General features: G+C 42.9%; 1 protein-coding gene across 1 annotated transcript in view; it reads right to left on the bottom strand.

Annotated features, from left to right (window-relative positions):
- The window catches only part of LOC109312107, a 35,120-nt gene extending 16,049 nt beyond the window's left edge, over positions 1-19,071 (bottom strand). Inside the window, exons 1-4 of the mRNA XM_019538152.1 lie at positions 19,018-19,071; positions 18,362-18,568; positions 13,192-13,443; positions 4,720-4,815 (exon numbers count right to left, since the gene is read on the bottom strand). Of these exons, the coding sequence (XP_019393697.1) occupies positions 4,720-4,815; positions 13,192-13,443; positions 18,362-18,568; positions 19,018-19,071 (609 nt within the window). The remainder of the gene's footprint in view (positions 1-4,719; positions 4,816-13,191; positions 13,444-18,361; positions 18,569-19,017) is intronic.
- Positions 19,072-20,462: the final 1,391 nt, after the last annotated feature.

Raw genomic sequence — 20,462 nt, 5'->3', positions numbered from 1 at the left:
TGCAAACACAGTCAAGGCCGGAAGCTGATTTGAGCTGAGCTCCCTTCTCTGGCCTTGCTTGCAAGCAAATAGACCCTTAAGTGCCAACTGATGTCTGTGTGTCTGTGATCTCTGCGCGCCTCCAGGGAACGAACCACTGTTTGTACAACAGCAGGGCAGAATGTTTTTAACACTGTGTATTCCTGTTAGAAATCTCAGGGTTTATCATGTGAACCATGTTGGCATACCTGATACTGCTAAAACTGAGAATAACTGCTCTATAGGTAATGATCCAGATCCTGTAGCATTAGAATATTTTTTCAACTTCTTACACTACTTAATTACAGCTACTTACAAACTTACACTAAAAAAGTGCATTGTTTTTAATACATACCTTCTATATTTGGATGCAAGTTATGTAAATATTTATCCAAGCTTAAGGAAATTTTATCTGAATTAAGTCTCAGATGGTAAAGAATCAACTTAAGCTAAATCAAAATAAGATCATTTTATTCTTCAGTAAGAATTTCCAACCACAGACTTGCTTTGAAATAATAAAGGCAAAAATAAAATGAATTAAAACTGATTTAGCTATTTTGATATGTGTTAGTCTAGTTGTGGCAAGATTATAAAGCTTGAAAGTTAAAAATACATTTAATTGCAAATTAACTTTCTGAGATTATAAGTTTAAAAATTAAGCTGGTCAACTATAAATTAAAAGATATTTTGTGTTTATTTCATATTTGAAAAGAGGGACACGGTGAAAGAACTTTTCTTGTTTGTCCAACTGATTATCTGTCATTAAATCTGAAGGCTGGTATTGAAAATTTGTATTTTGATCTGACTGATGAGACTTTCAAAATCAAATGAGCGTTTCAAACAATTTTGGAGCAATCAGCTCTGAAGAATAGAGGAGCAGAGAGGGAAAATTGAATCAAGCAGTGACATCCTACTCAGTAGTGGCAATGACACCATGAATGGAAAAGACATTAAGTATAGAAATTAAACGCAATTAAACAGGATAGAAATTAAACACAACCCTGCAGATTGATAAAAGACAGAAGTGTTGCCTGAGACAAAAAATGCTCTCAAATTGAATTAATTTAGAGAAAGATGTTTCCATCTGTAACTGACTGGTCTTGGTCAGGAATGCAAAGGTCATCAACAAAAGAACAGAGAGGTGTAATACTGCTTCCCAGATCATTAATAAGGGGAAGATTCTAGCCCATTGGAACTTTGGTAAGGATCTACTGGATCATTGAATACTTTTAGGTGATTTGGGATTTAAACTTAATTGCTGAACAACAAGAAAGATTTCTACACCTCCCTGCCTTGCTGCCATCAGGCACCACCAGGGAAGGAATCCTGCCATATCTGCACATCAAAGAGCAACTCACAAAGATACTCTCATGGACCAAGAGGAACAGACTTCCACCTCTGTGCAAAAATGAAGTGTATCTTCTACCTGTGGGGACTTTTTACCATCTTTAATTCTCCATGAGCCTGAGGAAGTGTGTGTGCACACAAAAGCTTGCAGAAAAAGATTTTTTTTGTGTGTGTGATTTCTTAGTTGGTCTAATAAAAGATATCATCTCTGAACTAAGAGTTTTAAAGTTTTGCATTTCTTTTTGGGGTCATTTGAATACTTTATGTCTTTTCTCTGTACCAAATCCTGCTGACCCAAGCCTACAAGCTTTTGTCAAGGGGAACAGTAACTGGTGCTCAACAGGAGCTTTGCCAGAGTAAATCCTGTAAAAAAAATGAGATTGAGTACTGACTGAATCTAAAAATCAACAGAAGTAGGGTAACAGTCTTGAATAGATACTAGACCCCATGATTGTTGGATATTATCTGGGGTCAAAGATAATAGTCTTCCTTGTTTGCTAAGGAGGAGTGACTTCTTGCCATACCAACTACTTCTTCGTTATATCCCTCCAGAGGTGGTCAACCTGCTTGCCCCTCAACAGCAGGGAGGATGTCAACTGTTAAGGCTGTTCTGAAGGTGCTGAAGGACTTGTACAGAGACGTTTTTGGTGTTTCTAAATGTTTCTTTACAGAAACCTTTATGCTGATGTCAATTTTGCATATTATTATCTGACCTTTCCCCTGATCTTCCTGTTGAGGGGTACACAGACTGACCACCTCTGGAGGGATATAGAAAAGAAGCAGTTGCTATGACAATGAGTCAGTCCTCCTTAGCAAACATGGAAGACTGTTTCTGTTGATAAAACATTCTGGCTCCCAGTCACTGTATTACCCAGACAGTTCAGCCATGGTTAAGATGAATATCAATGATAATGTCACAGAAACTACCAAACTATCGCACCAATTAATATACTCTTTAAAACAACATCTCTGGTTAGGAAAGATCAAAGAAAATAACAGAACCATTTTCTGTCAAAAAATGTAGTCCCATCAAAATGAAAATGCACAAAGAAAGTTCTAACAATTTCTTCTGTTAATATTTTCAGAAGAAAAAGTTTCAATATTTTCATTTAGAAATGACTCATTTTGAAATTGTTTTGCATTTTATACATGATAAAATAAACAACAAAAATTGAAACAACACATTTAAACTTGTTGAAATTTTCTTGTGTGATAATTTTACATTTTCTAGTGGTATCCATCCTAGCTCAAACCAAGCCAAATCTTTAAATCAAGCAACAGAATATCCATTTTCCATCCTACTGTCTTTCTAATATATAAGACCAAGCATGTAATCAAACTGCTTAAAAATTACCAGTTTTAATAAAAATTGAATAATCTCTTATCTGTGCAATCTCTCATACATATAAATTAGAGAAATGATGTGCCTATTAGTTATGTTGAAAAATATTATTTCAAACAATGAAAATTTTAAAAAGTGCTTTCGGGTGAATGGGGTTACCAGATCCCAGGTTGAGGGTGTGTACAAACATTCAGGGAGGTTAGATTGAGCTAAAAATGGGTCCCTGATCTAAGGTAAGGAGACTTGAGAACCCAGTGTGAGTGAGATTGGGAGGGCAAGCAAAGTTCACAGGGAGGATGAGGGGGCAATCAGGGTCCATTAAAGGAATGAGGGGGCAAGTGGGGTCCACAGGGCAGATTTGGTGGATTGGGAGGACAAGTGGGGTCCATTGGGGGGCCAGGGGGATTAGGCTAGGATTGGAGTGGATGGGGGGGCAAGCTGGGTCTGTGGGGGAGGGGAATGGGAAAGCAAGTGGAGTATGTGGGGGAATCGGAGAAGTAAGCAGGAACCAAGACGGTTTAGTGAGATCAGGGGAGCTAACAGGGTCTGCAGGGGGATTTGGGGGAACAGAGGGCTCTCACCCACCCTCAGATGAACAAACCCAATCCAGAGAACCTTGATCCCTACCCCTTGATCCCACCTTTGCTACCACCACAACTTACTTCAACCAGCTCCCAGCACCAGTGAATGCCAGTAAAACCAGTGCCAGGACCAGCTTACAGGATGGGGGGTTTGGCAGGCTTGGCAGGGACTGGCTGGTCCAAGGGGGATGGGGGGTTGTCTGTCTAGGGGAGGGCTAAAAGACCAGGGAGCTAAAAATATCCCAGTGCCAGGGGGACAGGTAGGGGAAGCACAGCCCCAGGGCTGGGGTCAGTGGCTGGGCTTTCCCAGCCCCGGAAGTGCACCGTGAACAGTGCAGAAGTTCAGTTAAATCAGGATCATCAGACCCAATCTCACCTAGACTACATCTGAGGTAAAGTTAACTTAGATCTGGTTAGCCATTTTAGACTGATCTAACCTTCCTGAACTTCTGTACAGTTTGTGCTTAGAGCCCTAGTTAGGTCAATCTAAGTGCAAGGCCTGTACCTGGGCAAACTAAGTTAGATTGGGTGGCCATTTTTAATGCAATTTAACCTCCTGCTAAACGCCCTGAATGTCCGTACCTAGCCCTAGAACAGTTGCTCTGCTGATGAAGAGCTCTGGCTGCATTAATCTAAGTGAGATGTTTTTAGACTCAACCTTATTCCTTCAGATTACCTGGATTTTACAACGTGTTCCTGGTCAACGAAACAGCATTTCAAGAACAAAGTAGTGACACAGCTGAGCCAAAGTTTCAAACATTTCAATTTCCATTTAAGTGCTTTAAAATAGACAAGTGCTCAGCACACAGCATCTTCATTTCTGATATATAGATTAGGTCTGTATCACCACCCTGATGTGCCAGCAGAGCTGCTGCAGAGTCTACCTGCCCATCACATCCACTCCACATGCCTCAATCCCCAAACTGAGGCAAATTAGCCACTTCAAAGTGGCAATGAGTATGCACCCAGCACTACTTCTATGCTCTGTCTCAGGCATGCCAGTCAGTATACCTGGCCTCATTTCCAGGATTTGTGTGCACAATGAGAATAAGTGAGATGGACCTGTTTCACAGTGACTGCCCTAGAGGTGGCATGGAGGCACTGTAAGCATGCCTTAAGACAGATTTTCAAGAGATCCAAACAATCCTGCTCTCTTTGAAAAAATGCTTCTTATTTTGGCACGTAAATGGAAGCTCTTGCAGTAATCTGATCCCAACTATAGGGGCTGAGTCCTCAAATATCTGGTCCACAATACAGTGAGCTTTTATTCTATTATTATTAAATATTCTTATTTATTCTTAAATATTCATGCATTTGCACTTTTGCAAATTATTTCTACTTGGATGCTAGGGTAGAATTTATGACACATGGTTCACATAACACTTAACTAAGCATACTGATGATGCTTAACTTTCATCAGTTTTTACTTACTGTTATAACATGGTTTACTGTCTGGAATGGGTTGATTTTAGTTGACACTTCATCAGAGCCAATATCAAGTGTGTTTGTTTCTGAAATGATGGCTTCCTTAAAAATATAAGCACATAGAATGACCATCTTTATTTTCTAGGTACAGTTAATATAAAGGATAAGTAATTCTTTCTCACTCAAATCCATTTAAACAGTGTCCAGATGCATTACAGAATTTCACCAGGATGAATTCAAACAAACTGGTGTTTCCTTTCTTGTCTTTCCCTAATTGACCAAATGCATGTGTTTGAATTGTTGATAAGGTTAGATCAACAAAGAAAACTTGTAAAATATTAAGCTAAATGAAAAATTTAGTTGTTTAAACAAGGACTTGTCCTGTGACCAAGAAATAAAGCTTCCTTTAATATATTTTAATGCATCTATTCCCTTTCATCTCACTAAAAAAACAGGACCTTTTCCCACATTCCTCAAGAATATGCATTGTTCTGCTAATAGTGCCATCTTATGGTATCTAGAGAAAATACAACTATTAGTAGAAAAGAGCAGCGGGTCATAAAAGAGGATTACTTCCCTTTCCCGTTCTTTATTTTACATTGACAACAAATAAAAAAAAAATTGCTAACATATTTTAAATCACTCCATAAAGTCTAAAGAACTATAATTCATGAGATCACAATGTAGGCTTTAAATAGAAACCCCTGGCTTCACACAGTAATTCTGCTTAAAAAATAAGATGCTGCTGCCACCACACAAGCAACGCAGACACAGCAGCAGCATAGGCTCCACAGAGTCCATCATCCTGATAATCCATTTAAATACACATCTGGGTCTGTGCCCCACCTGGCCACCTCTAATTAAACTACTGTACCTGAAATCCTGCCTCACAATGCCCCCCAACTATACAGTTGGTTTAATGAAAGGTGTAACCAACAAACCTCATTTCTCATGTATTTCCTGGACCATCACAGCTACAATAACACGCAAACCTCCTAAATATATACATAAGAGTAGCATAGAACATATAGTAATGAGAAAGAGATGCTTCATTTTTCAGATAATCCTTTCCTGATTAAATATATACAGGTTTTGTTTTTCAAATTTTCAGTTTGTCAAAAATTTCTCTTCTTGCTGAAAAGAACAAGCAACCTTTATTCACAGGCTTTTCCTATGTAGTTATCCTATGGTAAATTCCTATACACGTTAATAGAAAATTCTAAACTTTGCACAGAATTTCTGTGCAATTCTACTTCAGGGATGTAACCGTATTTTCTTACATACTACACATACCCAGATAAGATACTCACCTTTTTCTGAGAAAGCAGGAGTAAGAAAAAATATTTTTCCAGAACTATGCTTGAATTTTTATTGCAGGGGATCCTGACACATGGCTGAATCCTGACTGGTGCTACTTGGGCAAAAGCTAAAGTGTTAACCCCTCTAGCAGCCAAAGGTGAATTGATTGTAGCTGTTTGCTGCTAAGCCAAAAGGTACTACTCCACCCCCAACCCCATAAGAGGTAAATCAGCTGCCTCCCTTGCTGAAGATGACAGCCATTTTATAACATTTCCATGCTCCCATTCCAGCATGGAAAATCATCTTCCTTGCTTAAGACAGGCACCCCAATTTTGGACGGCTGACTTTTGGAGAAAGGGTGTGTGTGATGTGCAAATGAATACAGTTGTAATCTATTCAATTCAACTGAGTATCTTTAAAAGGCAACTTCAAAAATTGTAATTGTTTGTATTAGTTCTCTTAAGATTTTGCTAAGAGTTAGAAGCAACCTAATGAAGGCAGCTTAATTTGCATACAGGAAACATTATTTATCCCAATTCAAAATGAATAAATGGTATTAATTCTAGCAAAAATAGAGTTTTAAAAATATCAGGTGAAGGACAAGATTTGGAGAAAATTGGTAAGGAATAGTAGCATCAATGAGCCAGATTCATTCCAAGATAACCCTGCTACACACACACACACACACACACACACACACATGTACAACCTTGTTACACCTTGTGCTGTGAACTGCACAAATATTGATCAGTGTAAATGCTAGCTTGGAGTTCAAAGCAGTCATACCTTTAGTCTAGAAACCTTCTCTGACTGTTCTCCACCTACACAGCTGTGAATTGCCACTAGAGGCCTGGTGAGCAGGGGCAGGACTAGGAACTGTAGCTGTCAGTTGCCACTAGAGAGCTGGTGAGCCAGAACAGGCATTTATCCCTGCTCTACAGGCATCCTGGGATACTGGAGGACTTCAATTTGGGTGGCACGACTGTGGAAAGTGGGTATACCTTAATGGAACAGGAGCTTGGTAGTGCAGATAAAAGATAAACCTGCCCTGGAGTGGCATAACTTTGAGCCACATAATGAGTATTTAAAACTGCTTTAAGGTGTAATGTGCAGGCAATTCATGGGTAAAGAGCTCCAGGAGCTGCCCAAAATTACCGTACAACAAAGGGCTCACATGCTGGGGACTTGTATGGCTCAAATGAATGGGAGGCACTGCTGAGCCCCCACCCCTGCAGGTATAGCAGTCCATGAAATATGCCCATGGCTTAGTATATATCTGAAGCTTGCACTAATGAAACTACTATAATCTTGTCTTTACCAAGGAAAACATTCTTTAAGGGAAACAAGAAAGTTTGGCTAAAATTACACTGGAGCTACTTTGGTGAATTAGTTCTTATAAATCTAGTAGAAGTCAGTAAGAAACACACTAGGTGAATCTACAAGTACTATTAATGCACCTGAGTAAACTCTGGTGCAATGTGTGCCAGTTTAATGCTCACGGGCACAGCACTTACACATGAGCTCGGGACCACAGCATATTGAGCTAAGGGAGAACAGTCCCAACTGGCAGGGGGCCATAGGTGGCAAGGTGAGGTTAACAGAGCTTAGCCCTGCCAAATGCAGGGCCACAGGCTGCTGCAGGGGGAATGGGCGGGCACATTCAGCTACCCTGCGCACTTGCAGCTAGGATCACAGCTGGCCCAGCTGCAGGCAGGTAAGTTTCTTTTAATCTGTTTTCTTTATTACTGCCTGGGCTTGGCGGGGGGGGGATGGGAGATCCAGACCCCCACAGTGCAGGAGAGCGTGGGGTAGGGGAAAGGTGAATCATTCACCCCTGCCCCGCTCTCTGCTGCACTGTGGGTCCCCCACAGTACATACAGCAGCGAGCCACCTGCCCACACCCCTGGACAAGCCACCAGGCTCCAATTGTCCCACGATCTGGCCCAGCCAGGGCATGGGACAACCAGAGCCCAGCTACTCCTCCAGAAGCATAGTGCCAGGCAGCCAAGAGGGTTAATTAGTTAACTCTGTTGTAGGATAGTACTGTCTAGGAGAAATACTATTCTATGGTGGATTTATCAGGTGTCACAAGGTATGTGCAGAAGGTGACCGGGGCTGGCTGGGACACAAGTATGCTACAGTGCAGGGGCTTCCTGCCAGCTAGCCCTGCACTGTACCACCCTTTTGCCCCAGCCAGCCCCTCTGCAGCATGGTCAGCCAGGACAGAGCAGCTCCAGGCTTGCACGGTGACTCCCTGGGCCCCTTACACAGGCAGAGAAAGAGAAAAAATTGGGGGGAGGGGCTAAGCATGCATGCGTGCATGTGCCCCACATCATGGGAAAGTCTGAGGGGGGAAGGGAAAGGGCCACAGAGGGGAGTGGTGTTGCTCGGCACTGTGCTGCACTGGCCCCAGCTGCTGCACCAGCCCCAGCCCTGGCCCTGGCCCTGCCCCGAGTGCCTCTCTGCCCCAGCACCAGCTGCACACCAGGTGGGGGGACCCCAATCCAGGAGCTGGAGTGGAACCAGCCATGGTTGCACTGCTGGGCCAGAGGGGCCAGAGCCCCTGGGACCCCCATGCCCGCCCTGCCCCATGTCATCCCCAGAAAGAGCCTAGCAGCTCCTCTAGAGGCATGGCACTGGGCAGCTGGCGGGGTTGCATGTGGCCCCCTGATCTTTGCACAGGGCAAGGGCGGGCTGCACATATGAGCTGGGCTCAGACCCTGTTTCCTGCCTGTGTGCCTTGCCACTGTCACTTTGAAAACAGTGGGCACCGCCTTGTGCCTTGCTGCCCAGCCTGCCCAGTGGCAAGACACAGATGGCAGCGCACACTGTTTTTGAAGTGGCGGCGGTGTGGTGTGGAGGCAGGGAGCAGAGGATGAGCCCATTTCATGGCTGTGACCTGCTCCTGACTCGTGCAAAGATCAGGGGGCCACATGCCCCCCGCCAACCTCCCCCAGCTGCCCGGTGCCATGCCTCTGGAAGAGCTGCCAGGCTCTTCCTAAGAACAATATGGGGTGGGGCAGGCACAAAGGTTGCAAGAGCCTTGTCCCCTCCAGCCCAGCAGTGCAGCTGCGGCTGGTCCCACTCCAGCCCTTGGATCTGGGTCCTCCTGGCTGGTGTGCGGCTGGGGCTGGGGCAGGATGGCAGGGGCCAGGGCCAGGGCTGAGGCTGGGGCTGGGGCTGGTATGGTGGCTGGGGCCAGGAGGCAGCCAGGGCTTGTGCTGTGCTGGTCAGTGCCACTCCCCCCACCCCCCATGGCCCTTTCTACTTCCCCCACAGAGTTTCCCATGGGGGGGAGGGGGCATGTACACTCATATGCACACATGCTCAGTCCCCCCCTCCTGATTCTTTTTCTTTCACTGCCTATGCAGGGGGATCAGGGAATCACCATGGAAGCTCGGACCTGCTGTCCTGGCTGACCATGCTGCAGAGGGGCTGGCTGGGGCAAAAGGGTGGTACAGTGCAAGGCTAGTTGGCAGGCAACCCCTACACTGTAGCATCCTTGTGCACCAGCCAGCCCCAGTCACCATTTGCACATGCCTTGTGGCACACCGAATAAATCCACCATAGGATAGTACTTGTCCCAGACAGTACTATCCTACAATGGAGTTAACTAGTTTACTCTGACCTAATAGCACCATATGTGTAGCTAATGACACTTTACTGTGGAGCTAATTAGTCAACTCCACAGTAAAAGCACACATAAATACACCCAATGAAAACAAATACAATTGCTTTCTTAAAGATTCTGCATTCATTCTGCTTCTTCTTTTTGAATTAGGCATTTAAGTTCAGAATACGTTTTAAGCATGCAAAAAATATGTCTGAAAATATATTGTAAAAAGAAGGAATATATCCTAAAATCCATGATATCATTTTATGAATACTCTTTTGTACCAGTATATTGACACTTGAGATGGTCCTAAACTGCCCAGTACAGTCTTGTTCCAATCATCTAGGATACTCAATAAGGAATTTTGACTTGGGTACACAAATTTGGTGAGATATTACTCTAAAAAATAAAAACCTAATGTTTAATACTTTGTATAAGAAAAAGCAGTATGCATTAACAACTAAAGCCTTCTACCTCCAATACTGTTTGCATTCCAGACAAGTCTGCTTGGCCCAGTAACTAAAACACACATTTCAGAGCGGAGAGTTTTTATCTTGGCTCTTAGATGTTAAAAAGTGAATAGAAAGTAACTGCTTATCAAAGCCTGTTGTTCAAATTTCCATCATAATACAGAAACTAAGGTCAGCTTATTAATAGTTCAGAATAATACCCTCCTCTACTGATACATACAGGAATGACCATGAGCTGTCATGAGGGACAGATCAGGACAAATTATTTTGATAAAACAAACCGAGACTAGAAGTACTTCTTCAATAAAGGATTACCAGCTGCAAATCAGCAATTGGAGTAGAAGCTCCATTAGTGTGTGTGCTGCAAATGGATTTACCTTGAATTCAGATGGAAAATAGAAAATATTGAATGATGTTTCATCTATGCCTTCTCTGGGTACTAATGGTCCACCTTATGTGTTCCTTCATAACAACTGTAACTCAAGGATGCTCACAATCAAATTGCCATCAATCACGTCATTATCTATTTTGAGGGCAAAGGTAACACTTCTGTTCCTTTTTCAGCTATATTACTAAGCATATGGTGGTACACTGAGGTTGAGTTCCATACAAAACCTTAAAACAAACTAGCTTCAAGGAATTTCTTTTCAGGATCTTTCAAAATAATTATATGGTAAATGTTCAAGTAATGAAATGCACCTCATCATTTTCTTCATATGGAGACGAGCCCTTTTCACCAGAAATGTTAATACCAAGGCACCCCATTTGACTGCACACAGTCATGCTTAGCTGGAAGAGAATTGTAATTAATAAGTAGCCTTGTTAATCAAATAGCAGCCAATTAAATACACCAGCAATAGCATATAAGTTCCCATTCAAAATGAACTCATTACTATTCAGTTCAACAGAAAGACAAATGACATACTACCACAAGTAAGTATAGCTTCTCTAAAGCACAGTGTAACACACAATTTCCAAAACTACAATTTAAAGCCATGCCAGGCCAATTTGGAATCAGCACAGTTTATCATATAGGTTTGATTTTGCAACTCTTCCTCATACTGAGAAGGAAGCCTTACTCTGTGATTAGTTCCATTTTTTTAAGAGGACTAATTGTAGAGGAGATACTACTCTGTGGGTGAAACCCTGGCCCTTATGGAAGTCAGTAGGAAGACTCCCGCTGATTTCTATAGGGCAAGGATATAATGAAGTAATCTGGCCTGCAATTCACAGTGCTAAGAACATCAAGTATTCAATTCCAGAAAACAACAGGTGACAAAATTATTTCTTTCACATAAACCAATGGTTTATTGAATGTTTGCCTTGGCAACACAGTAGGGATACATGTGCATCAGCAGCTAAATGGCAATGGCTTTTTTTACAGAAGGATACACTCATTTTGTGTTGAAATGTCCTGCAAGTACTTGTGCCCAAAGTAACCTTTTGTAGGTTAGGTAATTGAAGCTCATCAGTATAAGCATATTTAGGTATGTTATTCTAACCTTAACTTTTCATTTGAAATTGGTATTTTTTCAAGCTCTTGGTTCATTAGATTGTAAAAGCTTTTTTAAAAAATCATGGAAATACACAACGAAGTCTAACTTATTCTTAGCTCATTGTTATGTGCCTAGACATTTTAGTATATCTAGCCAATAGCATACAGCTTCAACAATGCAGGCCAGAGGGAAATATTTTAGCTTGTGAAATTAAGAATTATTTTTACCATTTTGCTTGATGGCTTGATTTTTACCATTTTTGATTCATAAATGTGCTGATATTTAAAAAGCATACACATTGATGTAAGCAGTCCCACTGAATAACGTAAGCAGCATTCTTCTTGTTAGTAGCCAAGATGGTCTTGCTTTTGTTGCCTTGGCTCATACCTCTAAGTCTATTTGAACATGGAATCTTTTAAGTTTTACATTACTGATATTTCAATACAGCCATGTTTTCAAAACACTCAGTAAGTTACAGTTACAGTTCATATGTGTACCTGTTAGATTTATAATCTTTAGAAAAAGAGAAAGCATGAAAATTCTTTATTACTCTACACAAGTAGATCTCTGCCTTCTTTAATATGGAAACCAACTATGCAAACAGCATTTATTCTTATTATGAATAACTTTATTCACATGAACAGTCCGCTGAGTTCAGCAGGATCAGCTGTGTGAGCTATCTATGTGAACAAGAACTCACCAGACCACAGAAGTCATCAATCATTTGAGATGAGATCATAGCATGGCTTGACCTAGGTTTCAAATCAGGTGAGGAAGCCACACCCATACACTTCTGAGTAGCTCTGTGGATTCAGGCCTAATGAGAACACTATCTCCCTGCTGTTATCCCCTCCTTCAGTACATGGGTAGGGAGCACAAGTGCAGAGACATCATTATGGGGAAGACTGAATTTCCTACTAGTATGAATCAGTGCCAGATTGCCCTTTGGAGCAGCTCCAACGTGTATTTCCTTCTGGGGCAACTCCAGGATAGGCGCACATGACCACCAAGAGCAGTGGCAAGGCCATAGTCTAGACTCCATATTGTGTCTTCTTCCATCTATTCAGGACCCAGTCTTCCAGTCCTCACTAATGAGGAAGTCCTTGTCCCTCTCAGAATTCCCACTGATTCCCTAATAATTTCCAACTGATTTCTCATTCCAAAAATAAGGCCCATTCACATAGGTAAGGTTTTATAATGTGATGTCCATAGTTGTCAGTCATTAAGGGCAATATTTTTGCAAGTCATGGCTGATTTTGAATGCCCAATTTGAGATAAATATGGGTAACATTCAAAGATGCTGGGCACCCATAGCTCCCATGCACATCAATAACACTTGTGAGCAACCAGCATTTCTGAACAATCAGTCCCAAAGCATCTCTGCTAGGCATCAAAGCTGGTGGCTGGTTTAGAAAATGTGGTTAGTACTGTGGTTCCAACGTGAACAGAAACTGACCCCAAATAGCATTTCAGTCAAATATATTTTTTATTTGTATGTCTCTTTCTGAAAGAGGTCATGCATTAATTCAAAGTTTCTCATGTAAACCAACATTCATAGCACTAGGTAGGAATTAGCCACTTCTTTATGATCGTGCATTACCTTCAATGGGGGCGGTCTCACATCTGCAATTCTTGGAACCTGCTCTTTTGTTTCTTGTGGAAATGTGTTGTTCCCTGTCAGAAAATTCTCCGTTGTTGTTGCAGAAATCTGTGGTATATCGTTAGTCCCAGGAATGGTTTTAAATTTTGTGGTTGCCTTGTGCTTTTCCTGAAGAACTATTCTAGTGAGTCTTTGATCTCTAACAGTATCATCAGAATCAAAAAGACTTCCAGAAAACTTGGAAATGGGCTCCTGTTTGTTAAAGAGAAAAAAAGACAAAGCTACAGAAGTCTAAATACCTAAGTACTGTCTAGACATTACATGGGCTACGATTAGAGTTATCCTCTATCACATCAGCATAGATCAGGTAATTCCAGGGAAGGCACTGTACCTTAAGGTTCAATGCTCCACACATATCGCCCCTGAAGTTACTTCTCTGGAAAAATCTTCCATTTCTCAAGGTTCTGTTTAATGTTGTGTTATTCTCAAAAGACCAAGGAATTACTTTTATAAAATGATAACGCTTGTTTATTCAGAGAGCCTTCTTAGCCTGCTGATCAGCTAATCCCCCCGGTAAATATGCAAGTAAGGGAAGGAGCTAGGTAAAGTAAAGGTGGGTAGAGGGTGGCTGAACCTTCCATGCAGAGGTGCAGGGAGCCCTTTCAGCCCCCAAAGCTGGGGAGGGGGAGGAGGGAATTGCGATGAACACAAGAAAGTGGGGATTGGGGGAAGTGAAGTCTTACTGCTCGGGGCTCTCTTCACTTGCATGGAAGCTATGGCAGTCCAGCTGCTGCAAAAAAGTCATCAGGGTGGGTTTTCTGGGGGCCTTCCTGATGCCCTGTTCTCTCCCCCCACCCGACCCACCCCAAGCCTCTGATCACAAGGCTGCCTGGAAGGTGGTGCCTCCCATGGCAAAACCTTGGGGGGTTGCAGGGCACCATTCCACCCCTGCCCTCAGATATACTTCTGGGTGCAGGACTGTGCCTGCCCAGCTCCAATGGCAGGGCAGGAGCAGCATAGATCAGTACGTCCATGGCAAAAGCACCTGGGCTAGGGACAGACATTCAAAAAGCCTGAGCCTGAATTGATTCAGTCTTTGCAGGTTAGTCTAACTTGGCTAGGTTAACTCAGTTTTGCAACCAGACAAACATCGCAGAAATGCAGGCACATGCCTGTAGTGGTTCAGGCTAGAAGCCGGGGGTTCTAAAGCAGCCCTCCCTTCCTTCCACAGCACTGAGCTGAGGGTGGGGCATGGCTAGGCCCTGGCAGGTTGCTCTAATTAGCCCAGCAGGGAATTGATAACAGTGTTTATCACCCCTAACTCAGTGTTTATCACCCATTATAAAACAACAGGAGGATATTACCAGCTACCTGTTGACTCTGCCTGTTAATTCAGCCCAGACCATAGTCAGCATGTGGTCAGCTAGCTAACCTCAGCAAGGCAGAGTGGAGGGGGGAATTTCTGCTTAACAGGGAGTGGTGATGGGAAGCAGCCTGCTACTCTCTGGAGCTGCAGCCAGGGAGCAGAAGGGGGAGGCCAGCCCTGCTGTGAAGCAGAGTCCTGCCCAGTCCAGAGAGCATGGTGGGATACTGGGGGAGTCTGGTTTATCTTTAACCAGCCAGAGGCCTGGGACAGACATTGCATAAACCCGTTTGACCCAAATCAGTTTAGTCTGATACTACATTCAACCAGATTTATCTCAAACTGGTTCCAGCCATTTTCAAACTGGTTTCTGTGAACTGAACATCTGTTCTGTTACAGGGTTAAACCAGTTTCTGATCACTTAAACTGGTTTATGTGTAATGTCTGTCCCTAGCCCTGGGGAGAGGGGGCGTTACTAGCACCCCCGCTAAGTTAGCCCCTGGTTCTGCTCACCTGTCCTCACTTTACAACTTATATGTGTTCTGAACATGTGGAAATTGCTCACAAAGGCAAGGTAGCCTCAGACTGGTCTGCCTGTTACACAGAGTCTCTTTTGCAGATAGCTGGAATTTTAGTACCATTGTGCAGATGGTGTTGTGCTGCCTGGAAGTGTGGAGGGGGCAAAGGAGCCACATTCATGGTACAGAGGAACAATGCCTCCATGCAGGTCTACATCTTCTGTAGATTCCCAGAGATCTGTGAAGTCACCTTGGGCTCTGTATGAAGGAAATGGTTCAGCTCATTGCTTTTTAGCTCAACCCAGAAGAGGTTGTAAAGAAGACACAGTAAACCATTCAAAAAAAACATATCCAACAAGTAATTCAATCCTTAGAAAAGTCTTGTTTCCAAGAATACCGCAGGATTCCTATCCTTCACAGATCTTCTCTAGCTTTCAAAATTTAACTTAGCTCTCCTCTTCAAATTTGGTATGTGTTACATAGTTAATTGACTACTGAAGATGTGGATAAGATCTTCATACCACATCCTTACATTTTTAGGTAAAAGTGAAATTGTGTAACAAATCTATTCAGGAAATATATAGGTATGTACAGTTGGTCTTACACTGGGAGTGCCAAGATATAGTTACCCTTTATATAGCAAAATTCAACATTTTTCATGAATATTTCACCTAAAAATGGATGATACAATATAGCCCCTACCAAGGAGGAATACTCTGCTCTGGTCTGGACCTGCAGAGAGCAATCCAGGAAAGCCAAGGCTGCAATGGAACTCCAGCTAGCTACAAATATCAAGGACAATAAAAAGTCCTTTTTTAGATATGTGGGGAGCTGGAGGAAAAGTAAGGGCAACGTTGGACCCCTGCTAAACTAGATGGGGCAACTGACAACTGACACCCAGGAAAAAGCAAACTTGCTAAACGGGTACTTTCCGTCAGTTTTTCAGCAGTCCCATGGGATGGCCCTGCCCACTGTGGGTCAGGGAGGCCCGGATGAAGGAGATTCCTTGCGCTCCATCAAAGCTGACCTCGTGAAGGAACACCTTGACAGGCTGGATACCTTCAAGTCAGCTGGCCCTGATGGGTTACACCCAAGGATACTCAGGGAGCTGGTGAGCATCATAGCACAGCCCCTGGCATAGATCTTCAAGAGCTCTTGGTGCTCTGGTGAAGTGCCCAATGATTGCAAGAGGGCCAATGTGGTACCTATCTTCAAGAAAGGGAGGAAAGTAGATTTGGCTAACTACAGGCCCATCAGCCTGACCTCTATCCTGGGGAAGGTCCTGGAGAAGATTATTAAAGACGCCATCCTTAACAGACTAGCTGAAGGCAATATCCTGAGGGATACCCAGCATGGGTTTGTTGCGGGTAGGTCTTGCCTGACCAATCTCATTTCCTTTTATGACCAGGTGACCTATCACCTGGACAAGGGGGAAGAGATCGACATTGTATATCTTGACTTAAAAAAAGCCTTCAATCTGGTATCCCACGATCATCCCTTGGCTAAACTGGCTAACTGCGGCCTTGACCTCACCACGATCTGTTGGCTAGGGCATTGACTCCGTGGTAGGACCCAGAGGGTGGTGGTTCAATGGAAGCCAATCGTTTTGGTGCACTGTAACCAGTGGGGTCCCTCAAGGCTCTGTTCTAGGGCCTATACTATTTAGCATCTTCATCAATGATGTGGACATTGGTGTCACAAGTGGACTGGCCAAGTTTGCCGACAACACCAAACTCTGGGGTAAACCATCCACAACTTAGGACAGGAGGGTGATCCAGGTGGATCTTGACAGGCTCAGGAAATGGGCGGACAAGAACCTGATGGTGTTCAACACCAAAAAATGCAAGGTTCTCCACCTTCGGAGTAAAAACCTGCAGCATGCTTATAGGCTCAGTAGTGCTACGCTGGTTAGCACTAAAGATGAAAGGGACTTGGGGGTCATGATTGACCACATTAATGAGCCTTCAGTGTGATGCTGCAGCTACTAAAGCGAACAAAATGCTGGCTTGCATCCATAGATGCTTCTCAAGTAAATCCCGGGATGTCATTCTCCCATTGTACTCGGCCTTGGCGAGGCCACAGCTGGAGTACTGTGTTCAGTTTTGGGCTCCATAATTCAAAAGGGATGAGGAGAAGCTTGAGAGGGTGCAGAGAAGAGCCACATGCATTATCAGAGGTCAGGAAAACAGACCTTAGAACGAGAGGCTGAGAGCCATGGGGTTCTTCAGCCTGGAAAAACACAAGGTCAGGGGTGATCTCGTGGCCACCTACAAGTTTATCAGGGGTCCTCATCAGGATCTAGGGGAACATCTGTTCACCAGAGGCCCCCAAGGGATGACAAGATCGAACAGTCACAAACTCTGCCGAGATTGATTCAGGCTGGAAATAAGAATGAACTTCTTCACTGTCCAAGCCCCCAAGTTTTGGAATAGACTCCTGCCGGAGGTAGTTCAAGCACCCACTTTGAATACCTTCAAGACATATTTGGATGCTTATCTTGCTGGGATCCTATGATCCCTGCTGACTTCCTGCCCCTGGAGCAGGGGGCTGAACTCGATGATCCTCTGGGGTTCCTTCCAGCCCAAATGTCTATGAAATCTATAAAATCTATGAAACATAGACTTCCTGCCAACACCTGGTAAAAGGTGTTACTATATACTGAATTGACTACTGATTCCACCACAAGAGGGGAAAGACTATAAGAGACTCAGGTTTTATTCTGGTGAGAATATGGGAGCATGACCTGACTGGAGGCGTAAGCCACAACCTGAATAACAGTTGTTCAAAAGAAGAGAGATCTAGAGAAGCCACAACATCTAGGTTTCTTCAGTGCTCCAGAGCTGACTATGCCATCCTGTTCCCAAGTTGTCTGAATCTATTAATGTTCAATGCAGAGCTGGGCTTAACTTAGGGAGGATTTCTGGAGAAAAGCAGAATATTTGACTATTTTATCGCTCATTGTTGGCCAAGTTTTCATCTTTATATGTGGGTTTGATTCTATTCCCAAGTAATTTTGTTTCAGACACTTGTTAAGGCCCCTGGAATATGCTTAAGAATATTTTGAGCTAAATCAATAAATAAAATGAAGGGGGTCCATCTCCACCACCACAAAACATAAAAAAGGAAATCAAAACAATGTGTGTTATCACAGAAGCCAGTCCAGTTGAAGAAGTACAGGTTATTTCTAACCAGAAGTAACAAGATGATCATCCTATCAAAAAAAAAAAAAATCTAACAGGTCAAACATTTTGTAGTTTTTCTTAAATATTACACTTCCCTGGCTACTTACATCTTCATCTGGATCCTCCAATTCTTCTGCTTCTTGCTCAGGACTGACCCTCCCTTCCTTCCATTTTTCATTGTCTGAGCTGAATTTGTACAGATTGCCACCATGAAAACTTTCCTTTCCCCTTAATGAAGTCCAGCGAGAGCTCTGAGAACTCCAATTGCGACCACCATAGAGTTTAGGAGACTTGGGAAGCCATTTAATAGAATACTGTAAAGAAAAATAAGACAAGATAATGGGCAATGAATAGATTTTTTTAAATGTTAATATCCATATAACAAGGAGATAATCCGGCAAGTATTATGGAGCACTTTAACACAGTGTACACAAGAGCTTTTACACTTAACATGTCTTTATGCCAAGAGAGACACTTTCTCAGTCAACGGGCTCTACTGGTAATATGGGGCATGATCAAAAGGTAATCAAAATTAATAAAAAGTTTTCCATTAAGTTCAACTGGGATTGAATCAGCCCCAAAGTCAGAAGAGCTAACTGCTGACAGTAAGCAAAGTATAAATTACAAAATTATTTGTAATAGCACCATCTACTGGCCTCTCTAAATAGATATGCTAGCTAGTCTATTAAGAACAAAGACCAAGATGAAAAGGTTACCAGTAGTTTTCAGCTTCTCTTCTATCTTTTAATTAAGAATCACAAACGGTCAATTCTTCATTTTCACCTCCCTTTGAATACGTTATTTGAGAAGCACCCATTATAAGATAAAATGTTAGATTAACCTTTTAAAAGAGCACTGATTTCCAAAGCACGGTGAAAAATTTTAAGCATAAAAAAGTAAATCTGTAAACTCTGCACCCTACTAAAATTAACCCACTTTTCATAACACAGAGAAAGTATTACTGATTTACTCCACTTAAAAGTCATTGAAAAATCCTAACCTCTCCCTCCTATACATAAAATAGATTTCATAGACATTAGTGCTGGAAGGGACCTTGCAAGATCAAAGGGCAGGAAGTCAGCTGGGGTCAGATGACCTCAGCAAGATAATCATCCAAACACTTCTTGAACGTGTTGAGAGTAGGTGCTTGCCATTTCTGAGCTGAGTCTATTCCAGACTCCAGAGACTCAGATGGTAAAGAAGTTTTTTCTTATGTCCAATCTAAGATGGTCTTCCAGCAGTTTGTGATCATTTGACCTTGTCTTCCCTTGGGGTGCCCTGAACAGACATTCTCCCAGATCCTGATGCACACCACTTACAGGCTGCCACCAAGTCCCCTCTGAGCCTACACTTCTCCAAACTGAAAAGTCCCATGCCTCTCAGCCTCTCCTCATAAGGCCTGCTCTCTTGACCTCTGATCATGCATGTGGCTTTCCTCTGGACTCTCTCAAGCTTTTCCACATCTTTTTTAAAGTGTGGAGCCCAGAATTGGATGCAGTACTTCAGATGCAGCCTCATCAAGGCTGAGTAAAGCAGGAAGATGACATCTTGGGTCTTGTTTGAGATGCATCAGTAGATGCAAGCCAAGATTTTATTTACTTGGCCAGATGTGGCATTGCATTGGTGGCTCATATTCATCTTGTAGTCAGTCATGATCCCCAAGTCTCTTTCAGTCATGGTGCTAGTGAGTGTAGCCTATAGGTATGATGTGGGTTCTTTCTCCTGAGGTGGACCACCTTACATTTCTCTGTGTTGAATGTCATTCAGGTGTTGGTCCGCCCACCTTGCAAGGCTGTCCAGGTCAGCCTGAATCCGCAGTCTGTCCTCTAGAGTGACAGTGCTTCCCCATTTCAGAACTTTTTACCATTTTACAAGATGGGTATTCTAGAAAATATGCACTTTAAAATGAGTGGAAGCCGTTACAGATCAACAAATAGATACATGCTCTCTTTGAACTAACTCAAGAGTCCTGAAATAATGAGGAGCCTGAAAAAGAAGTGGAAGGTCAGGAAGTTAGTGATGGGTTGGCATCAAGACATCTAATTGTCATGGAAATTTTTTGAGAGTATGCTGCCAGTACAGAAGAGGTTAAACTGACATGCGCGGTTTGAAGCTGTGAGTGGAAATTTCCAAGGCTCACCCAGTCCTTGCCCCCTGGGTGACCTGCGGAGCTGTCAATCATTGTTGACCTACTTTCCCCACAGACGC

The sequence above is a fragment of the Crocodylus porosus genome, unplaced genomic scaffold (genome assembly GCF_001723895.1).
Source record: "Crocodylus porosus isolate Cpor-Errol unplaced genomic scaffold, CroPor_comp1, whole genome shotgun sequence".
Taxonomy (NCBI): domain Eukaryota; kingdom Metazoa; phylum Chordata; order Crocodylia; family Crocodylidae; genus Crocodylus; species Crocodylus porosus.
This window is presented reverse-complemented; position numbering and strand designations above follow the sequence as displayed.